The sequence below is a fragment of the Syngnathus typhle genome, linkage group LG20 (assembly GCF_033458585.1).
Source record: "Syngnathus typhle isolate RoL2023-S1 ecotype Sweden linkage group LG20, RoL_Styp_1.0, whole genome shotgun sequence".
NCBI classification, from domain to species: Eukaryota; Metazoa; Chordata; class Actinopteri; order Syngnathiformes; family Syngnathidae; genus Syngnathus; species Syngnathus typhle.
This window is the reverse complement of record NC_083757.1, coordinates 1472169-1484876: the sequence shown is the minus strand read 5'-3', so window position 1 is coordinate 1484876 and position 12708 is coordinate 1472169. Positions and strand designations below refer to the sequence as shown.

Sequence of the window (12708 nt, the reverse complement as noted above, 5' to 3'; positions counted from 1 at the left end):
GCAACTGCTCGCCTGTGATTCTGATTTCATGCGCCAGAGCTTGAAATGGAACCAAATGGAGTTTGGGCCCCAATTTCAGCGCATGTGTGTTTGTGAGTGGAGATTGTGTTAGTTCAGCTGCAGCCATCCTCAGTCTTGCACCTCCTGCGGCCCGCTTGCTCGGAGCAAGCAGGTGCTAATTGGGCTTCAATGAAATTGGGGGGTTACGCAAGAGGAAAGCCTACTAAGGTGTTTGCTCAGTGTGTGTGTTTAAATCATAGTGACACCTCTCTCCGAGTACTGCTACTTCACTTTGAGCTAAATCAACCAAAGGGGGGCAAAAGTACTCACACATGTGGTTCTTTGGCTGAGTCAGCTCCTTTAGATACAGTTCACCTGTGAATATCTGAATTTTAGTGTGAGAATATAATTTGGAATATTTTTACGAGTCAAAAATATGATGCAGATATCTGAAAAATTGATGACAAAGTATCTGTACTTCTTTACTTGCCACCACAATCTCTTGGCGACGCAGATTGGGAGAATGACGCCCGTTTGGGAAGACAGAAATGCAAATCCGTTTAGTCACAGTGCCTCGAGTGGAGTGAAAGGCAGACGGGTGGCATATTAAGCCAACTGCTAAGTGTCAATAGAATGGGAGGTTTACTTTTGCATTTTATCTCCTCAAAATATCATTTTCATTTCTTCTGACCCAGAGGCAACAAAAAGCCACTGCAATGTTATTCCTTTCATGGTGAATCCTGAAATTGGGGAAAAAAAGGGTTGGCTGTAAAAGTATAGAAAGACCTCATGAGGAAACGGTGGAGAAGGGCAACGACCCTCTCCTTCGTTTCGTATCCAACTATAGAGGCAGGCCAATATGTCTCCCCCTTGGGTGCCCCTCTTCACAGTGTGATGACGCCCCACTCTGTAGCAATCCCCTATCAGTTGAAAACAGATCACGGATTACCACAGCTTTAGGGTTTGGACTCTGGAGTCCACATAGACTGGGAGGCACATGATGAGATCATCAAGTGGAAAATTGGGCTATTTTTTTTTTTTTTTTACGACAAATAATATATTTACTCATCTATGAGAGTGACGTATAGTGAGTGGCTCAATGCTATTTCACTTGATGGCAGTCAAGCAAATTATTTCAGCATGGAGTAAACCTTTGTTTATTGCATGATGTGGATTTTTAGTCCCTACATTGGCGTCATCTAGTGGAATATTCGCGACAATGCACTTTTCAGTGAAACGTAGTGCAAGCTTAACTTGAGTGTAAAAACTTATGCAGGTAAACATAGTTTTGAAAAGTCTACTCAAAACAAGAATACATGTTCCCATTGATATCTGAGTTTATGATGAAAAATGAGATCATTTGTTTTTAGCACAAACAAGTCTGGAGAGTTGAAATAAATGGAAAAACTTTATGAAACTAAACAAAATACAACAGATGTTTAAAAATACCAATCAAGTAAGTCAAAGAATACTATAACAAAATTAATATCTGTATTTTGTGGAATAATCCTTGGGCGAGACCACCAGACCTCGGCCTTTTCTTGCTCCTCGGTACACCGTCTCCACAATGTCTATCATTTCCTGCTTGTCCTCCATTGTCCAATTAATCTTGTTGTTGTTACCGGTGCCCAGATCAATCATGATGTGCTTGTTCCTTGAAGAGAGAGACGTAGGACATTTGAATGTGGGACAAAATCGTTTTTTGTCCAACCTTTGCCTCAGTATTTTACCTGAAAAAGAACATGACAGTGCAGGGGTCGTACAACTCGTACATCTTGTTGAAGTCAGGCACTTCTGTGATGTCCACCAGATAGATGACAGCAAAGTTTTTCACCTGTCAGAGCAACAATGTTGATTGCTTGTTACAAATGATCCATTACTTTTCCATAATGGGCACTGTTAAGCTGTTTTTGACTGTTAGATAAACAGTTGTAGTCTGCACGAACCTTTTCAGCGATACTATACAGAACCTCGTCCATTTTCATACACGTCGGGTCCCAGTCGTGTCCGAAGCGGATGACGAGCACTCGGTCCTCCTCAGACAGGATGGCTTGGTCGACTTGCCAGCCATTGTGGAGATGCGGTAGCATGTACGACATTTTCAAAAGTCGCTGTCCAGTCCCCGCTCCTGAAATGGACAACAATGTCGGATGGATCCGACAAATTAATGGCATATTTTGCAATCATTCTATACGATGTTAGGAAAAGCCTAGTTGTGTTTAGCGGCTAGCACGGTGGCTAATGCGCTGTCTGGTTAGCTTTACAAATGTCTGTTTAAAACCCTTAATCAAGTAACTGTTAAAAATAGGTGTGACAGGCTTACCTTAGGAAAATAATAAAAAGAGCTCTCCGGCTTAACGAATAGTTTAAAGAGGCCAAATTCAGCGTGTTTACCGCAATTCGAAACAACGTTGCTGTTAGGCTCTCTGTCGTCATCAACATGCGACGGAAGCACATCGTGGTGACGTCAGGTGTTTTGATTTTAATGTTTCGTTAGAGCATCGAAAATTTGAAATCAATTGAATAAAATAAAATAAAACTTTAAAAAGAAAAAAAAAAGCAGTGCTTATTTTTCACACTTTTGTGTCTTAAGTTGTGATTTAAATATGACAGTCTATTCCTTATATAAATTCCTTATCCTAGTGAAACCTGCGACATTTCAATGTCTATGACGTAATCATCCACTGCAAAACAGGACATTGATTCGTTTTGAACTGTCGCTCAAAGTTTAGGTGCAAATGTTCACAAAGCCGCTTGGTATTTATCGTCAGTAAAATAGGATCAAAATGTCATCTTTAGTTTGGTCAGGCACAATAGACAAAATTTGTGACACTAGCAGCACATTCAAGAATATGCACCCTATGATATTGTGATGTAATACTTGCACTTTGGTTATATTTGTTTTTAATTCAACATCTTTTATGCGACAGTTTTATTGCTTCAAGGTCACATGTTAACGCCGTAAAGAGACGCAATGACAAAACATTTATTTTCTTGTGCAATTCATTACAGTACAAATAGAAATGACACTGAACAAAGATTCAAAGGTTATAGGAAACTTTCCAGTCTATGACATAGCAGCATATTATGACGCTTCTTTTCAAAGAGCGTCCAAATCACCATTAAGATATGTCCGAGCCTTTCGTCAATTCCACCTTCTGCATGCTACACAATTGCATGGATGTGGTTCAGAAAAGCCGAGCATTAAGCTATTTCGTGTTAAGACTATCTGGTCTATGACACATTTGTTTGAATGTCGGGAAAAACAAACTACTTCCATCAACGCTAATCATCCCTTAAAGCTGACATAGGCATCTTGTATTCTGTATGGCTGTTTTTTTTTCCCCCCCACATTCTTCAGCCAGTCCAGAACAGGCAACGACAACAACCAGAAAAATCTCTATTGAAATGTCACATTACTCTCCCATGGCAAAACACTTCCTTCCGCCGGACCCCAGTTTTTAGGGCAAAGCTCAGGCCAGCAGAGGGCCCAATGAACATTCACGTTGGAGTCGCAAACGGACTTCCACCAGTAGTTTCCCTCGCACGCTCGTCGACACACCGAACAAAACTCAAATAAAATAAAACCGTCGACGTCTCACCCGCGAGGCCGCACGAAGAATCCGCTACAAAATCATGTTTCACAATCCCTGATGAGCACTTAAACATAATTACAACACTGGAACGTACAGTGTTAAAAATAAGGTTGGGGTACAGTCCATTGATTGACTATACTCTTCGCTAGTTGGAGGGGTGTTCCGGACACGAGCGATTCACTTCGAACCACTCGTCTATGCACCTGGAAATAAAGAGAGACAGAGAGAGAATGACATCAGAGTTAATCAAAAAGATAAGAGTTCTTTCGGGTATTTCTATCCCCGTCAAATTTGACCCAAACACAATGTAAGGGTTGGGTTGTTATAAATGGGAATGTTGACTTGAGCTCTGACTCAATGTTTGCTTGCCAAGGGAATTTCTTTTAATATGTGAACCCGCTTTCAGCCATTGGGAAACAAGTTGGCCAGTCCAAAGTGAAGAATTTGTTTACCAATATACATAAAGCTAAAAAAAAAAATCTGGTTTCAAGGTGACCTCATCAATCTCAAGGTCAACCCAAGTGTGCATGTGTGTCTATAAATTACCCTTTATGGTAGATACAGAGGCAGGGGAGTCTGGCAATGGTGTCGCCTTGCTCCAGCTCCTCTAAGCAGATGGCACATTCCCCAGAATCTCTGGACAAGATGTCCTCTGAGATGGAAAAAGAAAAAAAAAAATCAAATAAACACACATAGTGTCAAATGTCAGAGGAGTTACTGGACCCTGCAATTTTGTAATCTGATCAAATTCCCATACAAGCATTGTATAGAGAAAAATAAATATGATCTGAAGCATGCCGTATGTTTGGCTATATGTATCTATTTATATATCGTTAATAACCGACAAGCAGCCATCGTATTATTTGCCCCTGAGACACACTACCATCGAATATAGGCACAGTAATCAATCCAGGCCCATTTATAGTATCAGTAAATGATTTTTTCATGGTGGTGGTGGTCAAGTCAATGTCGCTCTTACTGTTGTAGGTGAGGCGCGATTTGCTGAAACACATGAGCAGATGTTTCTCAATTTCATCCGACGCCATGAACTTGGAGCACACGGGACAGTGGAAACCTGTGGAGGAAATGAACACAAGCAGGAAGTTGAAGAGGATGTGGTCTCAAAGTGAGAGGTACACAACAGCCATCCACAAACACACCATGTGATCATTTTAGGTTGCAGAGCATGATTATCTTTTCATTTGAATTTTGCAAGGTCATAATGGACAAGTCCTTCTTCTAGTAACACACAGCATGTGACTGACCGCTTTAGTCTTTAATCAAGTCATAATTTGAAGCCTATATACGTGGATTTGGAGCAGCTTCTAGGCCAGATTAACCGGGCAAGCGTCCACTAACTGGAGTACGATGAAATCCAAATCGGGAAATGGCCTCTGATGCATCATATGCGCACCATGTGTCCACGAGCAGGGCCAAAAAAAAAAGAGGAACAGCATGGGGGACGTGACAGAAGACCTGCTGGCCATCAATGATTACACTTCCTTGTGGGGAAAATCACCATCGACGCCACGAGGCGTCCTATCAGGAGAAGTCACAATAAGGAAATAGCATGGAAAGACTTTGTTTCAAGTCGATGATATGGGGGGGGACTGTTTAGAGTAAGTTCTGTTTTGTCTCCTTGAGGACACGCCCCACCAGGAAGTGCGTTGGTGTGTGCGTGCAAATGTGTAACCAGCAGGCAGCTCTTATCTGCTGACCTACATTATGCACTCTTCCCTCTCGCGGTCGCCGTGAAAAACAGGCCGGTTTTGCAAGACTGTTAAAGAAGGGGGGGGGGGGGACTCTTAAGCAAAACAGCCACCTGTGGCTGCGATCAAACGGCGACGGCTGCTATAAGTGCCATATGCACCAACGGAAAAATACAAGTCAAGCCTTGTTAAAACACACATACGATAAGCTCACATTCATTTTTATACGACATGCATGATAAAGTTCAGCCACGCTGGTGGTGACGTGTCTTTCGGAAAAGAACAATGAGCAGGTGGTGGTTAGCAAGTTGACTTGCCAGATCCAAAACAATGGTGCGTGTCTTTATTTGGGTAAAGTGGAGCTTCTAGCAGCTGAATTTCCGGGCGCCAAGCGTTCACAGCCACCTATCAGTGCAGCTTTGGCATCCATGTCAACCCCCAAACTGAAACCCAATTGAGTATGCATTTGAGGTGAACCTAACAAGGCTGAAAAATGTAACTCTCCAGAATGATCAACATCGAGCAAGCTGATCTTGATTTACCTGTTAGCAGGCGGGGTGACAGATGAGCCGGTAGAGACCCTATTAGCAGCCTGTGGCCCTCGGGGGTCATCTGGCCCTCGTCATCGCCATCTGTGCCGTCCAGACTTTGATTGAGAGCGTGCGAGCCCGGCCTGCCCCCGGCCGGTATGCTGAGGCCGGAGCTGGTGGGCCCCCCGCCCGTGTACCTGATCCGGGGCCCCTCGGGTCCATTGGTGTACCTGAAACCGGCGAAGCGCTCCCCTCCGCCAGAGTGTCCGGACGGCAGATCGGAGCTGGAATACGCCCGGGTTCTGCCGTCGTACACGGGACTGCTTTGTTTGGCCCCCATGCTGTTGTTCTCTATTGTTTTGGTGATCGGGGCGAAGCTCGTCAAGCTCTTGAGTGGGGCTTAACACATGCTTACCGTCCTGACGATGTGACAGCAACAAAGAAAACGCAAGTCAAAGCGACATTGCCGCGTCGAGACAACATCTTAAGGTTCCAGTCTTGTGCGTAAAGTGCGCACCGGCTGACACGCAACTTTAATTTTCCAAACGGGCGTTTTTTTGTTTGTTGATGTTTTTTTTTTTTTTTTCGGCTCGGCAGAGCCCTTCCCCTCCGCTGGTTTAGCACCGAAACAAAACAAAGGTTGAGGGGGGAAAAAAAGGTATAATCTCTTCAAGTGGACGTCATCCCTTGATCCTCCTCGGGCAGACGAGCGTATAAGCAAGAGTTGACACGCATCCCACGTAGTTCAAGTTTGTTTTTTGTTCTCGACTGTGGACAGTCTGGAGAGAAAAATAAAAGGGATTGCGCTCCTCCTCCTCCCGCCGGAAGCGCACGTTTTGAGGAGACTTTGTCGCTTTCACATTAAAAGCATACGTTCGACTCCCCGATCTCAAACCGCAGTACAATTTTACATTTGAGCTTTTTTGTATTACAGTTACATTTTGATTAGAAGCAATATTATTCAGTTATACGTACAGAAAATTGTGCTATGGGTTGCGTGTTTTCTGTTTTATTTTGAAGTCCGCATTAATTTGATGTCATTTCCGACCCGTGCTTGACGCCCTGCAGGCTGTTGCTGGCTCAGGACTTGTTGCCATAGCCAATCTCAGGGGAGATTTAGACAAACAATAATTCGTGCTCAATTTAACACTTTTGCAAATCCTTTTCTTGCATTAACGACATTACCACAAGTCCAAGCCATTCCATAGACTTAAACCCAATAGAGTCCGCGTTCATATTCAGCTCTATGGGCAATTGAGAGTCTTTGTGTCGTATTTGGGTTGGGCTTGGACATTTGTGTGTTGAAGTTTCCTCGCAGTCAATAACTTTTCCAGTGATTTTGCAGTGGTCCCAAAAATAAAGCATGACAAAATTGAACTCCCGGAAAAATGTATGATTGTTTTTCCAAATTCTTTGGTCCGCCCTGCTGTGCATGGAAGTTTTCCATGAACTTTTTAGCATCTTAAAAAATTCATCATTTTGATAAAAAAATTCCCCCACTATAAAATAAAAATAAACACAGCACAACAACCCAAAATTAGGTTCACACACTTTATTGGAACAATTGCAAACAGGCACGCACGTCTCAGGGGACAAACGCAATTAAGATACATCGCATGAAGAAGAAGCGTAGGATGACACTAACGCAGGCTAAAAATAAACCATCTGTGTGGTGAAGGCAGTGGCGGGGTGGCTCCAAGCGGCAAATAGCAACCGAAATCAGATTTACACCATCAGAAAATTTGGGCCATCCAACCGGAGTCCATTTCTGTGCCTCGATGTACACCGTATACTCGTGTACCTGTGCTTACTGGACTCCGCCCTTTTCTAGGAGCAAAAAATGTACATACTGGACTACCCGTGTACAGCGTTTGGTTAAAGTACGCTAAATTTAAAGATATATGTGAACAGCTTGTGCTGGGGGAGGCAAGGCAACAACTAGGAAGACCACAGTTAAGAGATAAACGAAGGTGTCATGTGACACAGGAACCAGGAAGAGCGTCGACTGCAGCACGGCCTTTTGTTGTGACAGTCACAAGATAGCAAAAAAGAAAAAAGGGTCAATCACCGTACGATGATGTAACGAGTAATTCTCCGTGCCCCTGGCGACAATGATATGCTTTTTGGAAACACAGTCAAAACACTCGAGGTTGACTGAGGACGGCAAATGGAAAGATTTCCGCGCCTCTTTTGTAGAAAGTGGGCTAACGGTCACAATGCGCCTCGCGGGAAGCCGAAGCAGTGCCTCAAGCGCTGCCGTGCTGTGGAAGGTTAACCGAAAACGGTGAATGATTGGATAGGTTTGCGTTGGCGTAGGTCACGTAGCCCTGCTGTGTTTGCGTGCAGGGGACGCTCGGGGTTCAACCAGGCGCAACCAAGTGCATGCCTTTAGAAAGCAAAGCAACATTCAACAACATGATGGCGCAATCTTTTTTTTTTTTTAGGAAGTTGGCCCCGTGCATGTGCTCAGTAGTGAGGCCCTCAGGATCCCCCGGCCGCCTTCCTCTCTCCTTGTCACTGCTGGCTGACCCCCATCTGCTGGTGGTCGGGCCCCGGCTCGCCCTCCACGTCGGCGTGGTAGTGCTCAAACGTCTCGTCTTCTATGTCAGGCAGCCCCAGCAGCTAAACGGGAGGAGACGGACAATTTGCTGTTTGAACACACACGGACAGGAGTGTACGGCATGTACTTTGGTCAATAGCCTGGCTGCTTTTTAATTAGTTTTTTTTTTTTCAAAAGAGGTGGGAGTAAGTCACATTCAGTCAAAAGTCCGTTTCAAGGAACTTGAAGTTTTGGACAGTTACTGTGGCAAAAATATTGAGTCGAATTGATTACTTAAGCAAGTTGTGCTTATTTGTACATTAGCCACGCTCCACCCAATCTGTATTTAGGACGAAATAAGGTGTTCAAAAACAAGATAGAAAATAAATAAATGGTTGTAAAAGCTTGCACATGAAATAAAATAAGTCATATCTCAATTTAATTTAATCTTATCCAGTGAATTTTTTTTTAAATATATGATCCATGTTTGAAGCCAATTTGCTAAAACAGCGCAAACCTTTTCCCCATGTCACGTTTCCAGATCCAGTTGGACGCACTTTTGCTCAAATCAGTGCTAATCCGGTGCAAGTGACTTACTTAGACATTATTACTCTGAATAATTCAAGATTGTTTATCCGTTCCAGTTTGGGGAGAGCCGCCAACTCTGCATTCTGAGGTCACTGTGTGTGTGTTAATCAGTGTTTCTCTTACAGGCCTGAAGGACGTGAAGACCTTCTGCAGCACCTCCAGCAGAGTCTTCTTGCCGCAGGACGAGATGTAATCCTGAGCCAGCTGTAAAAATGGTAGGCAGTCCTCGCTCTCACTCCACACGTGCTGGACAAACATAAATTTCATCATAAGCCCAAAACAAAAAAAAGTCAGCTATCTGGCTCCGGTTTGCGGCCTACGCTTCTTTTTTTTTTTTTCTTCTAGGTCAGCGTCAGCCGAGGGGAAAGTAGCTACACACGCTTGCAAATCTTGATGAGTTTTTAGACATGTCCAGAAGCCCCCACGCAACTTTTTCAAGCGGGCCTTGATAAGATGACGTCGGATGATGATAAAAAGTAGGGGTGTAACGATTCATCGATACACATCGATTAATCGATATAATGCTCTACGATTTATTGGCGTCGATGCTAAACGTAAACATCGATTTATATCGCCGTGTTTGACCTCGGACATTAGACGCGACTTTATTTTGAAATCCAATCCATTGTTGCTTGCTTCCTCTTTCCGGGAGCAGTGAGCGGCGTGTTGTGTTGTGAGCAGAGCAGGCACGTGAAAGGGGAGTCGACAACTAGTACGCGGCGGCTCCTGGGCTGGTGCTATGGCTAGTGTCCAAAAAGACGAGGAAATTGGCTCCCCTTTAGGCTTCAAGTCATTCTTTGGAAGCACTTTGGATTCCAAAGAAAAGATGACTCAACGAATCAACGGACAAGACACGTGCAGTTTGTAAATCCTGCCATACGGTGATCAAATATTCAGGGAGCACAAATCTCGACGCACATTTAAAGAAAAAACACGACATCAAAGTTCAGTGTTAAAATAAGCACTTTGTATACTACAATACTCTTGTCATTTCCTAAATAAAGACTTTGCAGTACCTTGTTGATTTTGCGTATGAATTGTTATAAATCAGGATATTGTTCTATATTTTTTAATTTAAAACAAATATATATGTATCGATCGATAGAGATATCGTATCGTGACAAAACCCGCGATTTACACCCCTAATAATAAGCCATCGCATTTATACTTCCTCATTACAGTAAAGGAAATGAAAGATCATTTCTGCACTTATTAGGGCGCAGTGTTGGTTAAACACAGTCCAAAGGTCCCGTACAGTGACCTCGTCAAAGTATTTGTCAAAAGGATTGGTCAGAAAATGATTTATTTACTATGAATCATAATTTTGATTATATATTTCAACTCTTGATTAACCTGCGCATTCCCCCGTTTGACCTGCTATTCATACAACAGAACTTTGAGTTCATATAAACCGGCCAAGCTTCACTTCTCCTCATTGCTGTTGCATAATACCGAGGAGTGTTTCTAATATTTTGACAAAACAAAGGCAGTTTCTCGTCATGATGTTTGGCAACTAACCCAGACCCTGACGAGCACAGTGGATTGGCGAGGTGTACCTAATGATGTGGCTAGTTGACCGCGCCTTTGTTCGGTTGGTGCCAATGGACTAAAAAGTTGTTTGGAAAAAAAAAAATAAAAATTTGAATCTGTGGTTCACATTGTTGATTATGCTAAAAGCCGCCTCCAAGTGTTTGGTATTCATCAGCATCTCCATCTATTATCGGGCACACCCTTGTGTGGGAACAGTGCAGAGCGTTGGCTTGATCTCATGGATCACTCTTGAGTGACAAATGAAACATCTCCAAGGTCAGGCGCCGGATCATGTGACCTGCGTGACCTATTTCAATGGGAGTTCATGTTGTGTTGCAGCGCTCTCTAGTGGATTCTTTCCCAAGGCGCATCTTTTACAGTGGAAAGCCCTCATGGCTCACGCTCCCAAACCAAAATAGCTTGGAACGGTGATCTTGACAGCAACAGGTGCATGCATAGGTTAAAAGTGCCGTCTGCCATCTAGTGGAAGAACCTTTAATAGTTCTGCTCGTCACTATGCGCCATCAGTATGAATAGATTGTCGTATAGAAATCATATATTTGGCCCCCTTGAGAGCATTTGATGATTCCTGCAATTTTGCCCTGGATGCAAAAAAAAAAAATCTTCATAAACTATGATTAAAAGTTGCTCCTTGTGATGAAGCAAAGACCTGATCAACCCAACATGGCAATGCATGGAGTCTTTGTCCAGAATTCGGTTTAGCAACAAGGCTTAGCTTACTGCATGTAGCCATGCAGGCCTAATGCATTATTGTGCTTATCCCCCCCCGCCTCCTTGACACAGCTTTGGATAAGACACGTATGACTGATTTAGATAATAACTCCAGCAGTCGCCACTGTTTTGGACCGGCCTTTTCTGACCACCCTCCACCTTGGGGATGATGGTGCAAATCTGGGTTTGCTGCATGATTGCATAATATGACACCGCAGCGAGCAGATTGTGACATGTAATGAATGCATCATAATCCAACCGGGGGAGGGGTCTTTATTTGAGTGGGGGAACGGGGTGCATGACATCATTCGTTCCTTCCTCCGCGTCCACGGGGACCCCGCCTATGCTAGAACACACACGCATGCATGTGCGGGATATTTATAGCGAGAGGCCCACTCACGAAAGTGTCGGTTCCGCCGGGGCACAGCACGTAGAAGGAGACGCCGGGCTCCGCGTAGAAGTCCAGGCGCCTCTCGTCGTCCTCCTCGGCAAAGATGAGATCGAACGGGTTCCCCGAGCACCACTTCTCGGCCGCCTCCACCAGATGCTTGAACTCCATCCTCGGTTAGCCCCCTCTCGCTGCCTCCCTTCCTCCTCCTTCTTCTTCTTCTTCTTCCTCCTCCGACGGCCAAAGGTGCTCCTCGATGCGGATGTTGAAGAGAGACAAAGAGGAGGCGAGCTGGTGGTCGCATCAGCAGCCGCCTTTCGCTCTGCGCATCTTCTCTTTCAAAAGAAGTCAGTAGGAAGGGAGCGCCATTCCGCTCCGTTATGAACGCAGTCCGGCAGGCGAGTGAGTGCATGATGCACACGCAAAGGGGGACGCTGGAGAGGAAAAAAAAAAAAGAAGAAGAAAAAAACGCGATGACGAACGCTGATCCAAGCAGGCGTCCATGTTGGAGCGTCTGGCTTTTTCCTCTCTCATTTTGTGCGCATATTGAGCAGAAAAATATCATCGCTTTAATAATGGTAGAAGTCACTTGATGTTAATGCAAACATACACTTCTTATGAACCACGTGGCACCGTCATGAAGAGGAATAGGCTCGCTGGACACTTTATTAGGTACACCTGCATCAATTCAGGCTGTTGCATTTAGAGCGGTGTAATGTGTGTATTGAATGAATTTACAGCCATTTATATTTAATTGTTCAAATTAACCAATCATAAAAAAATGTGCACGTATTAGGTGTATTTGAATAGAATTTAGTTAGGGTAGAAGAGTCATTTTAGAGTTTTTTTATTTTAAGTGTTTATTTCTTGATTTGGTTTATTTTATCATATGAAATATTTCAAGCACACAAATCTCCAACAAATCAAAGCATTAAAATAGGTCGATTTATGTTCGTGTCTTGCACGTCGCCACAAGAGGGCGTGCGCCGCTAGGTGTTCTGGCCTGTATGATTGGCGTTGGATCAAGTTCCACGCGAACCTGCGCTCAAACCGGAAACATCACGCGAGCGCGTGCGTAAAGTAAATGTGTCATATC

The 12708-nt window shown here is 43.9% G+C and overlaps 3 protein-coding genes across 3 annotated transcripts; all 3 read right to left on the bottom strand.

Moving 5' to 3' along the window:
• Positions 1–1395: 1395 nt before the first annotated feature.
• On the bottom strand, positions 1396–2463 carry txnl4a (thioredoxin-like 4A). The gene is made up of 4 exons (XM_061267361.1): positions 2324–2463; positions 1947–2128; positions 1731–1834; positions 1396–1654 (listed from the first exon to the last, which is right to left on the bottom strand). The coding sequence occupies exons 2-4, from the start codon at positions 2097–2099 to the stop codon at positions 1483–1485; spliced, it is 429 nt and encodes a 142-aa protein (XP_061123345.1). The 5' UTR covers positions 2100–2128; positions 2324–2463; the 3' UTR covers positions 1396–1482.
• A 509-nt stretch (positions 2464–2972) lies between these two features.
• Positions 2973–6663, bottom strand: LOC133144760 (E3 ubiquitin-protein ligase ZNRF2-like). Its single transcript, XM_061267670.1, has 4 exons — positions 5848–6663; positions 4576–4671; positions 4143–4248; positions 2973–3799 (listed from the first exon to the last, which is right to left on the bottom strand). The coding sequence occupies exons 1-4, from the start codon at positions 6173–6175 to the stop codon at positions 3742–3744; spliced, it is 588 nt and encodes a 195-aa protein (XP_061123654.1). The 5' UTR covers positions 6176–6663; the 3' UTR covers positions 2973–3741.
• A 709-nt stretch (positions 6664–7372) lies between these two features.
• On the bottom strand, positions 7373–12026 carry mturn (maturin, neural progenitor differentiation regulator homolog (Xenopus)). Its single transcript, XM_061267520.1, has 3 exons — positions 11625–12026; positions 9086–9208; positions 7373–8457 (listed from the first exon to the last, which is right to left on the bottom strand). Exons 1-3 carry the CDS (start codon positions 11781–11783, stop codon positions 8350–8352), a joined length of 390 nt encoding a protein of 129 aa, XP_061123504.1. The 5' UTR covers positions 11784–12026; the 3' UTR covers positions 7373–8349.
• Positions 12027–12708: the final 682 nt, after the last annotated feature.